Genomic DNA, 22,776 nt, shown 5'->3' on the forward strand with positions numbered 1-22,776 from the left:
TGCAATACAACAGGAAATATCAAACTGCACGGCACATATTAAAGGTAGTTTTTAGCGAAATTTTCCTTCCAATGGTAAATATATACACGCACAACACACACAACATGGAATATATAACGTCATGTGACATATTACACAAAAAAGATTTTTATATTCCATTCTATGTGGCATTATATTCCATTATGTCACATAATGCATGAATTACACAGCGTTTATCCTACGTATATAGGGTGAATTGTGAATTATTATATAAATATGAACATGGTGGACTATATAAACTACACGTCTCATTGTGCCTTGCTGCCGTAGACTGAGGGGGAGACTCTGAGATCTTCGAACAGCGGGGTTATCGCGGCGTCTCCAGGGAGTAGCTCCTGTGGGTGGGGAGTGACGGAAGCGGGAGCGGACAGGGAGGCCCAAGAGGACACCCGATGGGGCATCGGAGCTGGTAAGACCCTCCAGAGCTGTGCCAACTGAGGCAAAAGGGGGCCAGCCTTTGTGCTCCTGAGCCCCTCGCCCATCCTCCTCCCCTTGCTTACTCTGTTCTCTGGCCCGTAAGCTCTTTACGGAAAGGCCTTGACAGTAAATATTTGCATCTTCGAAGGCCATGTGGTATTTATCGCAAATGACTCAAATCTGTCATTGCCGTGCAAAAGCAACCATAAAAAATATACATAAACACATGGGTGTGGCTACGTCCCAATAAATCTTTGTTCCCAAAGACAGGCAGCGCCAGGCCCTTGGTCCGCTAGCCCGGGCTCAATTCTGATAGCAGGTCCTCCCGCTGTTCCAGGGAAAGGCTGATCCCCACACCTGCCTCAGGGCCTCTGTAGATACTAACAACACTCTCTGGCAGCTCCTCTCATGTCACCTCCTCCTTGAGCATCTGATCGAAATCAGCCACCCCTATTACTCCCGAACTCTTTCTTCTCAGCCCTCATCACCCCGACGCTGGATCATTTTTCTTTATTGTCTGCTTCCCTGCACTAGATGTTGGCTCGTGGTGGCGGTGACCTTGCCTCGTTCCTGGCTGACCCCCAGCTACCAGAATGGGGCCAGGCACACAGCAGATGCTCAGTCAACATTTGTCTAGCGAGCGGGTGGATTCTCCTCTGGACATGCTTCTCCTCTCCCTCTGTCTACTGGGGCTGGGGGACCCCGGCCTGCAGTCACAGCACCAGTGGCCAGCTCAGAGATGACCATATGGGCCAATGGATCAGACGGGGCTTTACAAAATCCATCTTCTCCTGGGGTGGCTCTCCCCAGGCAAGGGCCTTCCCAACAGGGAAACCAGCACAGGGGACAATGGGGCCTGACAAGGGACAGGAGAAGCAGAGCCCTTGGGACATCCTATGAGGCTTTTGAGAGCCAGTGTTTAAATAAGCGTTTCTGTTTTTTAATGCCCTAAAGCACTGAGTCCCTCAGGAGGGGAGGAGCTGGGATTCAGCTTGGTCCCTTCTTCCCAAATAACCACAGGGCAGGTAACATTGGAAAAGAAATGTCTGTATGTGCATCCGTCCCCCCACTGGACTGTGAGCCCCCATGAGGGCAGGGTTGGGGCTATCTCGGTCACGGCTGGGACCCCAGCACTGCACAGAACATGGTGAGGAACATGGTGGGCACCTCAGACAGTTTTTTTTTTTTTTAAAATATTTATTTATTCGGTTGCGCCGGGTCTTAGTTGCAGCAGGTGGGCTCCTTAGTTGAGGCTCGTCAGCTCTATAGCTGTGGCATGCATGGGGGATCTAGTTCCCCAACCAGGGATCAAACCCGGGCCCCCTGCATTGGGAGCGTGGAGTCCTAACCACCGCGCCACCAGGGAAGTCCCATCGGTGACAGTTTCTTGAATGAAAGAATAAACGAAGGATATTTTTTCTCAGGTTAACGGGGCTTTTTTTTAAATATGGGGAAAAAATGCATCAACTTGAAGACAACCAATTTGGATTACAAATTTATTCTAACCCCTCTCCCCAAGTCACAAATGTATACAAAATTTTAGCTAGCAGGAAACCAGAGCGATGAAGCATCCTCTGGCCTTGTGCATTTTGAGAGGGGACTCTTTCCACTTCCACACATGCTGATCCCACCCCCACCCAGTGGGTGAAGCGGATGCATCCCACGAGGTATCGCCACACGTAAGTACACGTCAGGGCTGAGTTTTGAGTCTCGGAGATGTGAGCGCAGCACTACGTCAGGGTCAGGATGGCGCAGGGGTTACGGGTTCTGACTCAGACTGCCCGTCTTCACACCCCACCTCTGCTTCTTCCCTGCCTGTGTGACCTTGGGTAGGTGATTTTCCCTCACTGCGCCTCGGTTTCCTCATCAAGGCAACAAAGAAAATGTTATGGGGACTATGTAAAGCACCTAGAACAGTGCCCCGCACCTAACCAGAGCTCAATAAACTCCACCTATTTTGATGATGACCACACCTTACTGACAAGATGGGTCACTGACATTGACATGATGTGGGGAGGGCAGTAAAACAGTCCCTGGCCTGTGGCAACCCGTGCTCCAGGGATGTGTCAGTGCCAGAGTGGACTTCCCTGGGGTAACCATGGCAACAGGCACTAAGCCTGCTCACCTGGCTCCATCAATCACCCCATCATCCAGTGGTAGCTCTGTCTCTTGCCTTCTTCCCCTCGTCATTTAACCCACTCAAGTCATTTCCAATTTTAAAGACACCCCTACCTGGGGTCCACCTCCCTCAGCTCCCTCTACATCAGAGGGGGCTCTTCTAGAAGGAATTAAGATGCTGTTTCAGAACCCTGGTTTCTTGGTTTTCTCTCTGGGGAGGTCTTGTGTCCAGAGTATTTTCACTCCTCTGGGGAAGTGAGGTGAGGGAGGGAGGGAGGGAGAGAAAGCTGGCCCCTCCCACTTCACCTAGAGCTGCTGGGAAACGGGCCCAGGTGGAATGGATCTAACCTCATTCATTAAATGCTAAGATCTTGGGTGTAATCTGGGGCTGTTCTGACACTCTCAATGCTGCCCCTCGGGTGCCTTTGGCCTCTGTGTAGAGATCTCTGCCCCTCTCCCAGCAATCCACCTCCCTCTCATCTTCCTCCTTGCCCTGTACCAGCACCCTCAAGCACCCTGCATCCCTTCTCCATCTCCCTCCCTGCCTCTGCTCTTACTGCTTCATCACCTCACTGGCTTGCTGGCCTCAGGCAAGTCCCTTTGCTTCCGCTGGGCCTCAGTTTCCCCATCTTGGACGATGCTCTACCATTCACCCCCATCAGAACTCTCCCAGCTTCTCTCCTAATTTTAATGAGGCTTGTACTCATTTTGGAGATCAGATCATGATTCTCTGACACACCCTTCAGATGACTTCCTCTCTCCAGGGCTCTTTTAATTGGAAAACATCTACAGTCTGAAAGACAGGATGCAGACTGGTGGGGCCCAGACCCCTCCCGCTTCAGAGGTGAGTCCTGGAAGAGACTCCAGGTAATGAATGGTGGTTCCTGGACTGTTCCTCTCACCCTTGTGGTTCCCTGAATGCCCCATGGGGTTGGCAGGAGTCCCAGCGTACTCCTGGGGTGGGGAGGTGTAGTGGGTTGAATGGCGGCCCACCAAAAGATGTGTCCACATCCTAACCCAGGGAAAGTTATGGGAGCTTCTGTGGAAAAAGGGTCTTTGTAGATGTAATTCAGTTAAGGATTTCGAAGTGAAATCATCCTAGATGTAGGGTAAGCCCTGAATCCAACGACAGGAGTCTTTCCAAGAGACAGAGAGCAAAAGAAGGCCAGGTGAAGATGGAAGCAGAGACTGGAGATAGGGGGCCCCAAGCCAAGGAATGCCTGAGGCCAAGAGAAGCTGAAGAGGTAAGGAAGGATCCTCCCCTAGAGCCTGTGGAGGGAGCGTGACCCTGCGAACACCTTGATTTCAGATCTCTGGCCTCCAGAACTGTGAAAGAATAAACTCCTGTTGTGTTAAGCCACCGAGTTTGTGGTCATTTGTTATGGCAGCCCTGGAAACTAAGTAACAAAGCTAAGACCAACTGGTGGCCTAGCCCGGTGGGATAGAGGGGGTTACGGAGGCAGGAGGGGGACAGCTGGACCAGTCCAGAGCTGCAGGGAAGGAAGGCAACAGCACAGAGATCTAGAGATCGGACGGAACATGGGGGCTGTGATCATGGCCGGCAGTCCCCTGAGAGAGGCCACTGAAGAAACAGTGGGGAGGGTAGGAAAGGACACGTCAGGAAAGGCCCAGGGACTCTGAGGACAGGTTGACAGGGGGCTGAGGCTGAAAGACGGGTCGGACTAGCCACAGACAGGATCAAATTTTCCACCAGAAGCAGGGTTGGTAGGGCATTACCAGAAGACCCTGCATAGCCATTCCAGTGGGTTGTGCCGCAGACTGAAGGATGAGGGGGGTTCTGTTGGAATATTCCATTTGAGTGTCTCAGGGGAAGGTACCACGGATCAGGTTAAGGTGAAAGGTGTAATATTTGATGGATCAACTGCAAGCCAAGATCCCCCTTTTTTTTCCCTCATAAGAGGAGTGATGCCCAGAGAAAGCCCACCTTAGAAGGTGGGAGAGGCAGACGCTCACTGAAAGACACTGCGCTTCCTTACGACAGCCTGTACCAACTGACAAAGGGACGGAGGTATTCCGATGTAAGAGTCCCCGGGAAAAGTTAACACTGATCAAGTAGATGGAGGGCTGATAGATTGATCTGGCTCAAGTCCGGTTCCATTTTTTCTTCTGCCGGAGGAGTGAGCACGTTGTCCTGCTGGCTGGGACCCCATAGGTCTTTGTGGTTTGGAGTGGGCTGGAGAGACAGCACTGCAGACTGTACCAAATGAGCTGGAGGTTGGAGGGGGCTATGTTGGAACGCTTCACCTGCTGGGGGCTGGCCGCAGGGGAAGGTACCACGGGTCGGTATGGGGTGACCTAATCCAAGTTCCATCCACATCCCGGTGGTTTCCACTGGGCCAGCACAGGTAGGGGTAACGCAGGCAGGCCACATCAGGACACACAGGGCCACGTCTAAGTTCAGGCTTCGGCAGGCTCCTTTTCCTCGGATGAGGACACTTTCTGGGACGTGGATGTTGCCTGGGGCGCGGGCGGCGGGCCTGCGGCGCAGAGCTGGGCGCGCACCTCTTGCATCTGCGCCTGCAGCTCCTCCAGGGCGCCCGGCGGTGGCGCCGCCTGCACCTGCGCCTGCAGGGCCTCCAGCGCCAGCGCCACGCGGCCCACCTCGTCCCGCATCGCGTCCCAGGCGGCGCTCTGCTCCTCTTCCTTGTGACGCTGGTGCGCCTGGTGGCGCCAGTACTCCAGCACCAGGCAGCCGCCGCCCACGATGAAGATGGTGGCCTCGCCCAGCAGCTCGGCGCCCAGCTCGGCGGCCGCCTCCTCGTTCAGCGGCTTGATGACCGTGCCCCGGAAGCCCATGATGCGCATCTTGGTCCGCATCTCCACCCAGTGGTACACTGCGGGGGAAGAGAGGGGTCAGGTCATGCACTGGGAGCCCCCTGCCAACCCCGCCCCTCCACGCCTTGGTGTCCAGGTGGGAGAAATGGGGACACAGCAGCCAAAATCACCAGGGGGCACTTTATTTTATTTTATTTATTTATTATTATTATTTTTTTTGCGGTACACGGGCCTCTCACTGTTGTGGCCTCTCCCGTTGCGGAGCACAGGCTCCGGACGCGCAGGCTCAGCGGCCATGGCTCACGGGCTCAGCCGCTCCGCGGTATGTGGGATCCTCCCGGACCAGGGCACGAACCCGTGTCCCCTGCATCAGCAGGCGGACTCTCAACCACTGCGCCACCAGGGAAGCCCCAGGGGGCACTTTAAATAAAACCCTGCACCTGGCCTGGTCCCAGGAATGCCAGTCACCCCACCTGGGGTGAACTTCAGAGCATCTTTTTGTCTCCCAGAAAATTATGGCAAGGAGCCAGGAATGAGAAACTCTGCCACAGAGACTGGGGACCAGTCTGAGACTGGGGACCAAGCCCCTGGAAGGTCACTAGGAGCTGCCAGGCTGCAAACTCCCAGGAAGGTGTAAAGAAAGGGTCAACTGCTGGAAGCTTAGCTCCTTCTGCTTGCCCCTCGAGCCACCGCCCCTGGCACCGTCGCCCCACCCACTGCCAAGAAGGCAGACCCCCTTTCTTTCCAGATCTTCCCCAAATGCAAAATCAGGGCTGCAACGGAGAGGGACCTCCTGGATCCAAAGAAAGGGCAGCAGAAATGTAGGAATCGATGCTAGGCGACTGTGAGCACAGGGTGACCAACCCTCTTCGCAAGTCTGGTGCCTCCCATCCGAGATCTTCACCGGCCCTGAAGATGGAGCTGATAAGAGCTGTGAGCTCTTCCCGGTGAGGTTTTGGGCACATGCCTCGGAGGAAGCTCAGAGGCGACTGATGCTGCTGGAACAAAAACCTGCTTGCCCAGCTGTTCCTTTATGAAGGAAGATTCTCAGCATTTGAGTCTTAGAAACCAAGGCCGAATTGATGCTGAATCATGACTCACTCCTGTAATAGTTAACATTCATCTAAGGACACATGGGATTATTGGGGAGGCCCTGTTTTCTAGCTCATTTGGAGATTCATTTCCTACGTATCATTTTACTTTGAACGTTTAATAATTATCCGTGAAAATGCACAAAATAGAAAATGTTTTCAATTAATTGTGGACTAATAATCTTAAAGGTAATTCAATCCAGGAGAAAATATTTTAACATTTAGAATCTTATGGTCTCAGGAAATTAAACAAATTAAAAACTGAATTTCTGTACATGTCTTCATTGCGGACACATCATTTATTAGATAGAATTCGGTGGGAAACGGAACTGTAAATATAAGTTCAAGGACGAAAAGGAACAATGTAAAATTTCCGACTGTAAAAGAAGAGCTTTGCTCATTTTTTTTTCTTATAAACTGGACATCGGCAGGTACCACATCACAAGAGTATGTGGATTGCATTAGATACTTCAAAGAAAGGATGCTCCAGGTGCTTAAAAATTTCAGTATTCCTAACACACCAGAAATTACTGGGCTGGCCAAAAAGTTCGTTTGGGTTTTTCCATAAAATGTTTTTTGTTTTTAAGTAATTAATTTTTGGCTGCGTTGGGTCTGCATTGCTGTGCGTGGGCTGTCTCTAGTTGCGGCGAGCGGGGGCTACTCTAAGTTGTGGTGCGCAGGCTTCTCACTGCGGTGGCTTCTCTTGTTGCGGAGCACGGGCTCTGGGTGCGCGGGCTTCAGTAGTTGTGGCACGTGGGCTCAGTAGTTGTAGCTTGCAGGCTCTAGAGCTCAGGCTCAGTAGTTGTGGCGCACGGGCTTAGTTGCTCCGCAGCATGTGGGATCTTCCTGGACCAGGGCTCAAACCCGTGTCCTCTACACTGGCAGGCGGATTCTTAACCACTGAGCCACCAGGGAAGCCCTTCCATAAGATGTTACAGAACTTTTTGGCCAATCCAATATATCCTTTGCAGGTACTTGAACTTATGAACAGAAGTTTTAGCTGTCAAGTTGAAAATGCACTAGAGGGTATATAACTTTTCAATTTTTTAAAGGAGTAAACTTAAAAAAACTTTTTTGTTTGTTTTCATGAAAAAAATTTTTTTTTTAAGTAGAAAAATGTTTGAGAAGCTCTGCCTGGAGCCGGCGGTAAGATCCGAGGAGTGTACCCAGGGCCCTCTCAGTATGCCAGCTGCTGCGGTCACCATTACTACTAATTGTTACATAGGCCCTGGTGCTGTGCGGTTCCTGGAGTCCAGGCTGCAAAGAACCCTCCCACACTGAGGTCCCAGCATCAGGTCATCCTGAGGTCCACGTGGGGCTCTGCCACCTACTGTGTGGGTAATGACAGTTCATTTTGAGGCTCCTCTGTAAAGGGGAGATGATGACCATACACCAGCCCTGCTGCCTCTTAACACCACACTCCCTTCCACTGTTCTGGTCCAGGCTCTGTCCCAGCTCTGACCAATGTCCCCTTCTTGACCTCCCTGTTCAGGGACCCTCCATCCCTCCCATCAGTCTGTGTATTCCTTTCAAAGCGCCTATCACAACTGGGAATGATCCTGTCATCCAGCCAGTTATTGGCACTCCATCTCCGCACTGGGCTGTGAGCCCCACGACGGTGAGCCCAGGGCTGTCACAGTCATGGCTGTGTCCCTAGCACTGTCCAGAACCAGGCCAGGCACACAGATGATGCTCAGTACATCTCGTTGACTGCGTCAATGGGTCCCCGCGCCAGCTTCCTCCCCATCTGCCAGCCCCGGCCTCACCCCCTGCAACTGTTCTCCATGGAGTAATCAGGAGCTGGTTAAAAGACAACAAAACCCAAAAAAACTACCATTCTTTTCACTAACAAAAGTAACGCACTGCATGAAAATCAAGTACTCAAACTATAAAATTAAAAGCCAGGAATTCCCTGGCGGTCCAGTGGTTAGGACTCCGCACTTTCAGTGCTGAGGGCGTGGGTTCAATCCCTGGTCGGGGAGCTAAGATCCCACATGCCACCTGGTCCTGATCCCTCAAACATACCACTAAATCTTGCCCTAATAGGCCTCTTTGTCTCCTAGCGTCCTCTCCTTGACATCTGATAATAAGCATACGTTGCTCATCTCTATTTCTGAGTTTTCCAGTTGGAAATTTGCTTGTATTTATACAACTATTTCCTGTTGGTCCCCCGGCCCCACCATAAAAGATGAGCACTTCTTCCCCATGCAGCCTGTCTTTCCCTGGACCCTCCGCCCACCATTCCTACAAGTGGTTTGTATATTTCTTATTCTTGTATTTACACTCTTTTCACCATCTCCCTCAGCTCCCAACATGGTCAGGGAGGAAACGAGCAGCCCCTTTTCCCCTCCCCACCCTCCACATCTCCCTAGGCCAGACCGTCCTTTCACATGATCAGGATTTAACATACAGGCTGTTCGGTGGCTATAATACGGCCCCTTGTCCTCTGTGCGTCAGCGAAGTCAGAAAAATGAAAATCAATGGCACATACACGGTGACAGTCGTGGAAACACTGTTCAGTGGGGTGTGACTAAGCTAGAAAGGAGCCCCTGTGATGGGCTGTGTTAGGGCGGCGCCGCCTGGAGGAAGCACCTGGACGCCTCGAGGCGTCCTCAGGATCAAGGTCAGACAGCTTCTCTACCCTTACCCCACAGAGCACACGACGGTTTGCTCTCAGCTGGACGGTGATTTTCTAGGATGATGTGATCTTCCCTCGCATGACAGTTCTCAAACTGCAGATCCTGTCCCGTGAGTCCCTATCTAATGAGATCAACGTGGTGGCACAAACCAGCGTTAAAAATATAATCAAGTATATAATTGTTAGGGAACCGCTGACTGAAACCGCCAGCCCCGGCCAGGCACGATGATAACCACTTGCATGAGCTGTCTCGCAACAGGAGGTTCTGATAAAGAATGAGGTGCTGGGCTTCCCTGGTGGCGCGATGGTTGAGAGTCCGCCTGCCGATGCAGGGGACGCGGGTTCGTGCCCCGGTCCGGGAAGATCCCACATGCCGCGGGGCGGCTGGGCCCGAGAGCCGTGGCCGCTGAGCCTGCGCGTCCGGAGCCTGTGCTCCGCAACGGGAGAGGCCACAGCAGTGAGAGGCCCGCGTACCGCAAAAAAAAAAAAAGAATGAGGTGCTGCCACCGGAAACTAACTGGGAGAATTCAGGAGGGGCTGAAAGGAGGGAGGACACGCCAGCCCACAGTATGTCTTCTACACTAGCCCAGGAGGGGTCAAAAGGAAGAGGGAGGACACAATATGTCCCGCCAACCTCCCAGAATCCTCCTCACTGAAATCCATCTTGGCTGAGAGATGCGTGCCACCAGGAAGGACTCCGAGTGATTAGCCAGAGACAACCCGGAAACTAACCCCATCACCATATAACCTGCGACTGCGAGCCATGTGGCGGAGCGGTTTCTCCGGGGTTCCCTTACCCTGCTGCTCTCCGCCCAGGCGCCCCTTCCCACTAAAGCCTTTTGCTTTGTCAGCACGTGTGTCTCCTCGGACAATTCATTTCCAAATGTTAGACAAGAGCCCACTCTCAGGCCCTGGAAGGGGTCCCCCTTCCTGCAACCTAACAGAAAATATTCGATGGACTTTGAGGGCATTACACTAAGTGAAGTAAGTCAGAGAAAGACAATTACCATATGATCTCACTTATATGTGGAATTAAAAAAACAACAGGGACTTCCCTGGTGGCTCTGTGGTTAAGAATCCGCCTGCCAATGCAGGGCTCGAGCCCTGATCCAGGAAGATCCCACATGCCGCGGAGCAACTAAGCCCGTGCGCCACAACTACTGAGCCCGTGAGCCACAACTACTGAAGCTCCCGTGTCTAGAGCCCGTGCTCCGCAACAAGAGAAGCCACCGCAATGAGAAGCCCGCGCACTGCAACAAAGAGTAGCCCCTGCTCGCCACAACTAGAGAAAGCCCGCACGCAGCAACGAAGACCCAACGCAGCCAAAAATAAATAAGTAAATAAATAAATTTATAAAAACAACAACAACAAGCCAAGCTCACAGATACAACAACAACAACAACAAATAAAACATCAAAGCCAATCTTAAGCACTCAAGGAAAGTACCGTTTCACAAAACTTTTGGTCTTGTTTTTTATGTGACTGTACGAATACGTGTGTGTGACTGGAACATAGTCAAAAGGTTGAAAGCCACTGTCCTAAGTTTTGGTTGGAATTCCGCTGAGTCTACAGATCATTTTCAGGACAGCGACATCTTCCCAACATTGAGTCTTTCAATCCACGAATGTGGTATCTCTCCCCACTTAGCCTCTCATTTTCTCTGCAAGTCTTACACCTCTTTGGTTTTACTTATTACTAGGTAATGATATTTTTTGCCGTTATTCTTCATGGTATATATATATATTTTTGGCTGTGCCGCCAGCTTGCAGGATCTTAGTTCCCCCACCAGGGATTGAACCCGTGCCTCCTGCAAAGTGCAGAGTCCTAACCACTGGACCGCCAGGGAATTCCCTGTCATGGTATTTTAAATTTCATTTTCAATTTAGTTGGGGCTGGTATATAGAAATACAATTGAGTTATGTAAATGACTTTCTTTCCAGTGACCTCCCTAAATCCATTCTTTTTTCTCCTTTTTAGTGAAATATAACGTATACAAAGTACACAAATGTTAATTGTAGAGCTGGATAATTTTTTAATATGTAGGCATCACCTAGATCAAGATCTAGAACATTCCCACACTCCAAATGCCTCCCACTTTCAAGCTCTCTTCCAGTCAGTACCCCTAATGTCACTATTCTGACCTCTTATGATAGATGATATGTTCTCTTTAAATCCTATTCTGCTTCTTCGTGATAGATCATTCGTTCTCTTTCTGGTCTGACTTCTTTTGTTCAGCAATATGTCTGTGAGATCCACTGTGTTGCCATGTGTTTCAGTTCATCCACTGTACAAGATGGACCAGTTCATTCATCCATACCCCACTGAGGGACATTTAGGGAACCTAGAGTAGAAAGGTTTCCCAGGAGTGAAACTGCTGAATCACAGGGCATTGCATCACCCAGACAATCGCAATAAACATCTTAACGAGTTTTTCTGTTGTTGGGAACAAGTTGATCCTAAAATTCACAGGAAATGCAGAGGTCCTAAGAATAGAAAAATTTAAAGAAGAACAAAGTTTGAAGATTTACACTATCAGATTTCAAGACTAACTGCAAAGCTAAAGTAATTAAGATCGTATTGGTACGAGGATGGACAAATAGAAGACTGGGAAAGAACAGACGGTCCAAAACTAGACCCACACATATCTGATTGCTTTTCAAATGCTAGACCAACCTTGTAGTCTTGGAATAAATCCCACTAGGTCATAATTTATTATCTTTCTTATGTAATGTTGGATTCTATTTGCTAATATTTTTGTTTAGGATATCTGAATCCATGTTCAGAAGAGATCTTGGCCTAAAATTTTCCTTTCTTGTAATGACTTTGTTAGGTTGTTGTATCAGTGTTCTACTGGACTCATAAAATGAATAAGGAAGTGTTCCACTTCCTCTATTATTTAGAAGAATTTGGGTAATGACATTATTTCTTTCTTAAATGTTTGGAAGAATTTACCAGTGAAGCCGTCTGAGCTTGTGGTTTTCTTTATGGGAAGGTTTTAAATTATAGATTCAATGTCTCTAACAGATATAGGGCTATTCAGATTCTCTATTTTTTCTTGTGTCAATATTGTTAATTGTGTTTTTCAAGGAAATTGTCCATTTCCTCTACATTGCCAAATTTTTTGGCTGAAATTGATCATAATAGCCTCTTGTCATCCTAGAATTAGGACGAATTAATGAATTAATGTGTCAGTTCTCATCCCTTTTAATGGAAATTTGTGTTTTTCCCCTTGAGTAGTATTAATCTTTTCAAAGAACCATCTTTTGACTTTGTTGATTTCCTCTACTAAATGCCTGCTAACTCCTAGTTGTTCTTCAAGGTGCGTCTCAGAGATTTCCTTCTTCAGGACTAGGTCAGACGACCACTCTGGGCATCCTCAGCTCCCTGGGCTCTGACATCCCAACTCTGATCAATCTTGGGTGTCACTGGTGACAGATCTGTCTCCCCCACTGGATCATGCGCTCTGCAAGGGTTGGGCCCAGGCCCGTTCTGCTCTCCCTTCCATCTCACACCTAAATCCACCTCTGCCTGGGATACCATTCCCCCACTCCTCTTTTCCCACTGTGCCCCAATTCATCTTTTAGGTCTCACCTGGAGTGTCCCTTCCTCTAGGAAGCCCTCTCTGATACCTAGGCTGCATCAGACATGTCCTCTAGGTTCCCAAAGCTCCCTGGGCTTCCCTCATCATGATGCTGTTTATTCTAGGTTGAATTTAAAAAAAAAGAATATGGAGGCAGAACTCCTTGCTTCTAAAATGGATATAGAAATATGTTTCGCCCAGCCTTGTTTGACCTTTCACCAAAAAGGCTGGTTTCACTGTTTTTAATATCCTGAGGCCTCTGGCCTCTCCCTGCTTCAAGGGAACTCTTTCATCATTGCCTGGAGGCTAGACTGTAGCTCCTTAAGGGCAGGTTCCCAGAAATGCCCAGCCCAGCACCTGGCATCGAGAAGGCACTCAGGGAATGTTTAATGAGTGGACGAACGGCTCATCTTTCCTTCAGGTTTCCTCAAATTTACTGTATTTAGTCACGATAAGTGCCCACATTTTGTCAAAACGTCGTCTGTTTCGAAGTTTACATCTTAAGTTTGATGTTTACTCTATCTCTGAGGAGTGGAGAATGCTGCTCCTCCCAAGGGGGAGAGAATTTAACAGGTTGCTTTAGCCAAGGAAAAGGCAGGGCTCACCTAACCTGTTTATCTGCCCTGAGCCACCCTGCTGAAACTCTAACATCATACCACGTGGCGTACTGCTACCTTCACTTCTACTTTTTTTTGAAGTACGTTGATTTACAATTTTGTGTTAGTTTCAGGTGAACAGCATAGTGATAGATTATACTCCATTATAGTTTATTACATGATAATGTGTATAATTCCCTGTGCTATACAGTACATCCTTGTTGCTTACCTATTTTATATATAGTTTGTATCTGTTAATTCCATACCCCTAATTTGTCCCTTCCCACTTCCCTCTCCCCTTTGGTAACCACGGTTTGTTTTCTATATCTGTGTGTCTGTTTCTGCTTTGCATATACATTCATTTGTATTATTTTTTAGATTCTGCATATAGGTGATATCATATTGTATTTATCTTTCTGACTTATTTCAGTAAGGATAATATTCTCTAGGTTCATCCATGGAGCTGCAAATGGCACTACTTCATTATTTTTTATGGCCAGGTAATATTCCATTATATATACATACACACACATACATATATATCTCACATCTTTTTAATCCAGCTGAGGTAGGAGATAGATGAGGCCCCAGGCTGAACAGTTCCAAGCATCTCCTGCTGATACTTCGAGATAAGATACCATCATGAGTATTGGGCCTTGCCTGGGTAACCGCCAAAGCAACTACATTCTTCTCATGCTTGTGGTGAAGGGGATTTCCCGGCCTGACACGTGCACAGAGAAGGTCCTCAGTCTAGGGGAGGGAAAAAGGGAGGGAGGAGGCACCAGCTCAGGATTTGTCCTGCCAACCTCCCAGAAACCTTCACACTGGAATCTACCTTCACTGAGAGATGCGCATGCACACCGGGAAGGACCCTGAGTCAGACCAAATATGGACACAGGCGAGATGATTGGCCAGAGGCAACCCGGAAGACTGCCCCGATACTTAAGCAACTTAAATCCTTCCTATTGGCACGCAACTCACTCCAAGTTCGCCCGTGTGTTCTTCCACACGTACTTTGCTTGTATTAAATGCTTTATCTGTTTCATAATCTTGGTCTCTTTGCTGAATTCCTTCTTCAAAGAAGACAAGGACTGAGGTCCCTCTTCTTCCCAGAAGAATCACAACCGTCTGTTGATGGGCACTTGGGTTGCTTCCACTTGTCTTGGCTATTGTAAATAGTGTTGCTATGAACACTGGAGTGCATGTATCTTTCCAAATTAGTGTTTTCGTTGTTTTCGTTTTTTCCAGATATGTGCCTAGGAGTAGAATTGCTGGATCATTTATAGCTCTATTTTTAATTTTTTAAGAAACTTTCATACTATTTTATTCCCACAACAGTGTAAAAGGGTTCCCTTTTCTCCACATCATCTCCAATACTTGTTGTTTATAGATTTTTTAATGATAGCCATTCTGGGGACTTCCCTGGTGGCGCAGTGGTTAAGAACCCGCCTGCCAATGCAGGGGACATGGGTTCGATCCCTGGTCTGTGAAGATCTCACATGCTGTGGAGCAACTAAGCCTGTGCGGCACAACTACTGAGCCTGCGCTCTAGAGCCCAAGAGCCACAACTCCTGAGCCCGTGTGCTACAACTACGGAAGCCCGCGCACCTAGAGCTCGTGCTTTGCAACAAGAGAAGCCACAGCAATGAGAAGCACGTGCACTGCAACAAAGAGCAGCCCTTGCTCGCAGCAACTAGAGAAAGCCCGTGCACAGCAACGAAAGACCAATGCAGCCAAAAATAAATAAATAAAATAAATTTATATATAAAAAAATGATAGCCATTCTGACAGGTGCGAGGTGGTACCTCATTGTGGTTTTGATTTGCATTTCTCTAATAATTACTGATGCTGAGCATCTTTTCATGTGCCTGTTAACCATTTGTATGCCTTCTTTGGAAAAATGTCTATTCAAGCCTTCTGCCTATTTTTTGATTGGATTGGGTTTTTTAAAAAAAATATTGAGTTGTATGAGCCATTTATATATTTTGGATATTAACCCCTTGTCGGCTGCATTGTTTGCAAATACCTTCTCCCATTCCATAGGTTGTCTTTTGGTTTTGTCAGTGTTTTCTTTTGCTGAGCAAAAGCTTTTAAGTTTAATTAGACCCCATTTATTTACTTTTGCCTTTATTTTATTTTTTAAAAATTTATTTATTTATTTATTTTTGGCTGCGTTGGTTCTTCATTGCCGTGCGTGGGCTTTCTCTAGTTGTGGCGAGCGGGGGCTACTCTTCGTTGCGGTGCGTGGGCTTCTCCTTGCAGTGGCCTCTCTTGTTGCAGAGCACGGGCTCTAGGAGTGCAGGCTTCAGTAGTTGTGGCATGCAGGCTCAGCAGTTGTGGCTCATGGGCTCTAGAGCACAGGCTCAGTAGTTGTGGCACACGGGCTTAGTTGCTCCACAGCTTGTGGGCTCTTCCTGGGCCAGGGATTGAACCCATGTCCCCTGCGTTGGCAGGTGGATTCTTAACCACTGCGCCACCAGGGAAGTCCTGCTTTTGCTTTTATTTCTTTTGCCTTAGGAGACTGGTCCAATAAAATGTTGTTACGATTTATGTCAAAGAGTGTTTCTTCTAGGAGTTTTACGGTTTCAGGTGTTACATTTAGGTCTTTAAACCATTCTGAATTTATTTTTGTACATGGTGTGAGGAAATGTTCTAATCTGACTGTTCTACGTGTGGCTGTCCAGTTTTCCCAGCACCACTTGTTGAAGAGACTGTTTTGCTCTCCATTGTACGCTCCTGCCTCCTTTGTCTTCGATTAATTGACCGTAGGTGCGTGGGTCTGCTACCTTCACTTCTGCCTGTGCACTTGAGGAGCAGACACTGAGTCCAAGTTGGGCCATTTGGCTGCGGGCAAGGGAGTGTTCTTCTCTAAGCCTTCATTCATCTTCAAAATAAGGACCCTCCCTCCTACAGGATAGTACTGCTGAAAAGACTAAATGAGTTCACGCAAAAACTTTGCACTCAGGGCCAGGCTTAACAAACGGCAGCAAGGCCTGTGGAGTCATACAGACCTGGACTCAAATCTTGGCCCTGTCACTTCCTGGATATGCAAGCTGTACCTCAGTTTCCCCATCAGTCAACTGGGGATACCCAACTGGCAGGACTGGGAGAATGGCAATGCAAGACTAAAAGAGAAATTGCTCAATTTAATAAATGTTAAATGTTAGCATCCTCTTCCTGACTCCTGTGCAGAGTTTTATTCCTGGAAATATGTCCTACCCAGTGGGCTGAGCTCTATGCCCTAGGGCTACATAGAACAGTTTTCAGCCTCCTCACTGGTCTCTGTATCTCCAGTCTCACTCCCTTTGATCCATCCTCCATACCACAGAGTATCCCAACTCAGATATCCTCTCCTCCCTGAGCCCCAGACTCCTGGGCAACCCCGCCGTAGCTTTTTTTTTAATTTTTTTTTTCTTGCGGTACGCGGGCCTCTCACTGTTGCGGCCTCTCCCTCTGCGGAGCACAGGCTCCGGACGTGCAGGCTCAGCGGCCATGGCTCACGGGCCCAGCTGCTCCGCGGCATGAGGGATCCTCCCGGACCGGAGCACGAACCCGCGTCCCCTGCATCGGCAGGCGGACCCTCAACCACTGCGCCACCAGGGAAGCCCCCCACCCTAGCTCTGACCACTCTGGGCCATCAGTGTGTGGTGACAAGTCTATCCCCCCAACTGGACTACGAGCCCCACGAAGGCAGGATCTGGGCTGAACTGGTCGCTGCAGTGTCCCCAGCCCTGGATGGGGCAGAGAACAGGTACTCAGTGACAGGGCTGATCTGTGGAAGTCCCTGGGAGGGAGCCGTGGACCCCTTGCGCGGCTCCCTCTCACCTGGCTCTACGCATCATCACACTCAACAATTCGTCATCTGCCTTATTGTGATGTTCACTTTACTGTGGTGGCCTCGGAACAGAACTGGCAATATTTCTGAGGTCTGTGTATATTGTGAAAGTGTCTTCCTGCACATGAGACTGCATCTGGCTGGAATGTATCTGTTTCCTCAGGAAACTGTGCTCGTAAGAAAGGACAGGGCCGGCGGGGGTTGTGGGGGGAGAGAGGCCAGGCGCCTCGGGAGTTTAAGGACATGAGACAGGACCAAGGGCCTCTCCCCCAATACTGGAAACACACCTTCATACACACAATGGCTGCTTCCTTGTAAAATAAAGGGAACGTGTTCCTAATATGGGCCATCATTCAAATGTGAGCAGTGAGTCATCCTAACTACACTACCTATTACATACCTACTACTTAGGTAGCCTGGGATGATGAAAGGGCTGTGACAGAGATGCTAAATACGGAACTGCTAAATGCGTTAGCCATGGAGAGGGGAGTGCTTTTTTTTTTTTTTTCTTTTTTTTGCGGTACGCGGGCCTCTCGCTGCTGTGGCCTCTCCCGTTGCGGAGCACAGGCTCTGGACGCGCAGGCTCAGCAGCCATGGCTCACGGGCCCAGCCGCTCCGCGGCGTGTGGGATCTTCCCGGACCGGGTCACGAACCCGTGTCCCCTGCATCGGCAGGCGGACTCTCAACCACTGCGCCACCAGGGAAGCCCGGGAGTGCTTTTTAAAACATGGGAGGGGGAGAATAAAAGCACTAAATCCTTACCTTCCATAATAAGAAGTCAACAGGTAATAAAAAATAGGGAAACAGGGACTTCCCTGGTGGTCCAGTGGTTAAGACTCCACGCTTCCACTGCAGGGGGCGTGGGTTTGAGCCCTGGTCAGGGAACTAAGATCCTGCATGCCGTGCAGCGTGGCCAAGAAAATAAAATAAAATTTAAAAATGGGGAAACAATCTTTAGAAATATGGTGGTAAATACCAAAAAACAGCTAAAACATTTAAACTGTTTACCTGTGGGGAACAGGAATTGAAGTGGAAAAGGTTCAGTTTTCTTCTTCTTATTGTAAATCATAGATATATTTGACTTTAAACTAAGTACTCATACTCCTTTGACAACGTTAGTAATTAATGTAATTTTTAAAACACAAATACATTTAGAAGACTTGTCCAAGCCAAATATTCCACCCAAAAGCCACAGAATAGACATTCTTCTCAAGTGCACATGGAATGTTCTCCGGTATAGATTATAAGTTAGGCCACAAAACAAGCCTTAACAAATTTAAGAAGACTGAAATCATATCAAGCATCTTTTCTGACCCCACTGATATGAAGCTAGAAATCAATTATAAGAAAACTGGAAAATTCACAAATATGTCGAGATTAAACACCATGTATTGCACAACCAATGGGTCAATGAAGAGATCAGAAGAGAAATTTTAAAAAATAGTATGAGATGAATGAAAATGAAATAACAACATACCAAACCTCATGGGATGCAGCAAAAGCAGTTCTAAGAGGGAAGTTCATCATGATAAACACCTACCTCAAGAAACAAAAAAAATCTCAAATAAACAACCTAACTTCCAGAAAAAGGACAAATGAAGCCCAAAGTTAGTAGAAGGAAGGAAATAACAAACATCAGAGTAGAAATAAATCAAATAGAAACTAAAAAGACAATATAAAAGGTCAATGAAACCAAGAGCTGGTTCTTTGAAAATATAAACAAAATTGATAAACCTTTAGCTAGACTCACCAACAACAAAAAAAGAGAGAGGAATCAAATAAAATCAGAAATGAAGGAGGAGGGGCTTCCCTGGTGGCACAGTAGTTAAGAATCCACCTGCCAATGCAGGGGACAGGGGTTTGAGCCCTGGTCCAGGAAGATCCCACATGCCGCGGAGCAACTAGGCCCGTGCACCACAACTTCTGAGCCTGCGCTCTAGAGCTCATGAGCCACAACTACTGGACACCGTGCACCTAGAGCCCATGCTCTGCAATAAGAGGAGCCACCGCAATGAGAAGCCGCAACAAAGAGTAGCCCCTGCTTGCCACAACTAGAGAAAGCCCGCGCAAAGCAACAAAGACCCAACGCAGCCAAAAATAAATAAATAAATAAATTTATTTAAAAGAAGAGTTAGTGCTGGGATTCAGGGGTTCCAAGGCTGGAGGCCCAGCGACGCTCCCTGTACAAGCCTCAGTTTCCTCCTTTATAAAAAGGTTTAATAATAATCCCTACCCATAGGGCGTGTGACATCCATCAAGAAGGTTTCCACACAGGGCATCCACTGTCATTGTTATAATTAGCCCTGGGCTGGGGCTGCTGAATCTCAAAATTGAAAAACTTTCACCCGGTGTGGTACAGGGGAGCTGACAGAAAATACAGTGGGGTGTGCTCCTCCAGGCCTGAGAGATGAGGTCACCGTTAGCAATACCCAGCGGGTCCTCTTTCCTCCTGCGAATGCCAAGACCACAGGATTGGAGACAAGCCAGGCCTGGATCCAGTCTCCACATCCTCCGTGAACCCCCTTTTCCCTCACTGCAGAATGACTGGTAAAAACAGCCCCCAAGAAGAAGGGACAGTTCTTCCTATAGTAGATTTCCAATTAATAAATGGAGAAGGAAAGAGGGAAAGAGAAAATCAACACTGGACAAATACCACAATAATAACTGTTGCAGATAAGATCCACAGATGATGCTAAAATTAGTGGGCATATAAAGCAGAAACTAAGACACCACTGTAAAGCAATTATACTCCAATAAAGATGTTAAAAAATAAAATAAAATAAAATTAGTGGGCAGAAGTTTGAGGAGCAATAGCCTATCTGTATAGTCTCAAAATGTCTTCCCCAAGAGATTTATTTCATTTTATGTTTTATTGAGGTATAATTAACATACAGTATTACGTTAGTTTCAGGTGTACAACCTAATGATTTGGTATTTGTATACATTTCAAAATTAGATTAACTGCAAAGGGAAAGGCACTAAGTTTATACTGGACCAACTTAGCAGACACCACCTCGACCACGTGACCAAGGTCAATTTGACCACAAATCAGACAGGCTGATATCATGAACCCCGTGATGTGGTGCACAGAGAGGCACACAACATTGGTTCTGCGGTATGTTTGCCAACAATGTGGAACTTCTCTCCAATCATGAGAAAGCATCAGACAAACTCAGACCAAAGGACAGCCTACAAAATTAACTAACCAGTATTCTTCAAAAGGGTCAAGGTCGGGCTTCCCTGGTGGCGCAGTGGTTAGGAATCCGCGGGCCAATGCAGGGGACACGGGTTCGAGCCCTGGTCTGGGAAGATCCCACATGCCGCGGAGCAATTAAGCCCATGTGCCACACCTACTGAAGCCCGCGTGGCTAGAGCCAGTGCTCTGCAGCAAGAGAAGCCCGCGCACCGCAACAAAGAGTAGTCCCCGCCCACCGCAGCTAAAGAAAGCCCGCGCGCAGCAATGAAGACCCAACGCAGCCAAAAATAAAGAAAGAAATAAAGAAATTTATTTTAAAAAAAAAGGGTCAAGGTCATGAAAGACAAAGACAGACCGAGAAACTATCATAGGTTAAAGGGGACTACAGAGACATGACAACTAATTCAGGATACAGGATGAGATCCTGGGACAGAATAAGGACTTTGGTGGAAGAACTGGTGAAATGCGAATGACGTGCGTGGTTACGTTACCAGCACTGCACTCATGTTCATTCCCTGGGTTTGCTCCCTGTACTGTGTTTACATAAGATGCTATCATGGAAGGAAGCTGAGGGAAAGGTCTACAGAAGCTCTGTACCATTTTTACAACTTTCCTGTAAATCTACACTGAGCTCAAAGTAAAAAGGTAAGAAAAGAAATAACCTCCAGGTGGCAAGACTGGGAGGAAATGGACCCTCGCGAACATTCGTGGCTGCCAGTGGAAATCTTCTGCACACCCCTGAGTCAGCAATTCTGCTTCTGGGGATGGATGAGAGATTTCAGTCACGCAGGTGTGAAAGGCATGCCTGCCACGTTAGTCCTGCAGCATCGTTTATGACAACAATAAAAACGCCAGGAAAGACCCTACAGGACTATCTACAGTCTCATAAATTACAATAACACTGTCTGGCAGCTGAGATAGAGAGTAGGGAAGTTTTTCATTTGCTGATAGATAATTCTCCCCAGGATAACATGTAACATGGTCAGTGAAAAGCAGTGAGGACCAGCACAGTGTGTACTGTTTGCTGTATTGTGGAGAAAAAAAGGGCGGGGGGGCGGGGCGCGTTGCATATCAGCATCTGCTTGGAAATGCATAGTTGTTTTTTGTTTTTTTCTGGAAAATACTCAAGATAACAGTGGTTGCCTCTGTGGAGGAGAACAGGGTGCCTGGGGAACAGAAGTAGAGGGAGAATTCCTCCTACATACTATTGTGAACCTGAAACCATGTGAACTTAAAAACAAAACCAAAAATGAGACAGATAATTAAAATTTTTTCCAAAAATTCAACAAATAATCCTGGACCCAGGATTTGTGGTCAAACCTGTTTAGATGAAATACTCTGCTCTTCCCTCAAGCCCCACGAAGATGGCATTCAGGTAGAAAGAAGCCAGAAACCACAAGAATAGAGGGAAGAGGGAGTGGTGGCCTGGAGGGGAGCAAGCCAGGGCAGGCCCAGAGGCCGGAAGCAGATGGCTGAGAGGCAACTGACAGAGCCAGCAGGAAGGAGACCTAGGCACCCATGGGTGTGTCTGGGGCGGGGGGGACAGGGTGCAGGCAGCTGAACTAGGACAGACTAGGATGGCATGCACCAGTCCCTCTGAGAGCGGGGATAAGCTGAGGATATCCAGAACTCCTCCCCAGCCTGACAGGAAGCTGCAGAGGGTGAACCAGGGGGACTCCAGGAACAGCCCAGGGGGCGGGCGCCATGCTGGAAACACGCCTGACCCTCTTGCCTGGGGCAGGTGGCCAATGCACAGAGGTCAAGAGTCAACCCCAGTGGCCCTAGCTGGAGGTGATGAGAGTGAGGTCACACCTTCCACTGAGGTACAGAAAGGGGCTCTGCTCAGCTGTGACCTTGGTAATCCAGGGAGATGGGAAAGATCTAGGCCAAGGACATCCCCGTGGCTCCCAGGCCCCCTCTCCTCTCTTCAGGAACACAGAGACCCCTCCTCTCTCTCCCTCTAAAGCCCTGGTGAAGTGGGTATCTGCCCAGCAGCCACTTCTCTTTTTCTGGAAACTTCCCCTGACTCTCCTTTGAGGAAGGCCCTCCCCTCAATGTTCCCTCATGTTGTTCAGGTAAAACCGATCCTACCCCCATGTTTAGACGCTGGCATTTAGCCCTGGGATTTTTCCCGGAATTTCAGGAACGAGGTCCTCTCCTTCTTCTGGTGTTGCTTAGTGAGTGGGCTGTGAACCTGGAGCTACTGAGGCCATCTGATCCCCAAAGGGAGAGACTACCTGAGAAAGAAAGACAGCACAGAGAAACACAGGGCCCAGGGATCGGGCTGTGCCTTCCAGGAATTGTCTGAGTTCCTGAATCTAGCTGAGGCTGACGCTATACACTTCCGGAGCTTTTATGCATCTGACCGTTAGCTTAGAATTCTGTCACTTGTGAAGAGTTGAGGGAGGGGTTCAGAGTGAGGTCATCACCCCTTCTTGACAAATATTGAGAGACAGGAGTTTCAAGGAGC

At 48.3% G+C, this 22,776-nt stretch overlaps 1 protein-coding gene across 2 annotated transcripts in view; it reads right to left on the bottom strand.

Moving 5' to 3' along the window:
- Window positions 1-1,938: 1,938 nt before the first annotated feature.
- Window positions 1,939-22,776, bottom strand: part of LOC113606028 (optic atrophy 3 protein) — a 37,711-nt gene continuing 16,873 nt past the window's right edge. For both annotated transcript variants that reach the window (XM_027079879.1, XM_027079880.1), the window contains exon 2: window positions 1,939-5,429. In XM_027079879.1, the coding sequence (XP_026935680.1) occupies window positions 4,993-5,429 (437 nt within the window). In that variant the 3' untranslated portion in view covers window positions 1,939-4,992. The remainder of the gene's footprint in view (window positions 5,430-22,776) is intronic.

The sequence above is a fragment of the Aethalodelphis obliquidens genome, unplaced genomic scaffold (assembly GCF_003676395.1).
Source record: "Aethalodelphis obliquidens isolate GAN/ISIS:26980383/991018 unplaced genomic scaffold, ASM367639v1 scaffold43, whole genome shotgun sequence".
Taxonomy (NCBI): Eukaryota; Metazoa; Chordata; class Mammalia; order Artiodactyla; family Delphinidae; genus Aethalodelphis; species Aethalodelphis obliquidens.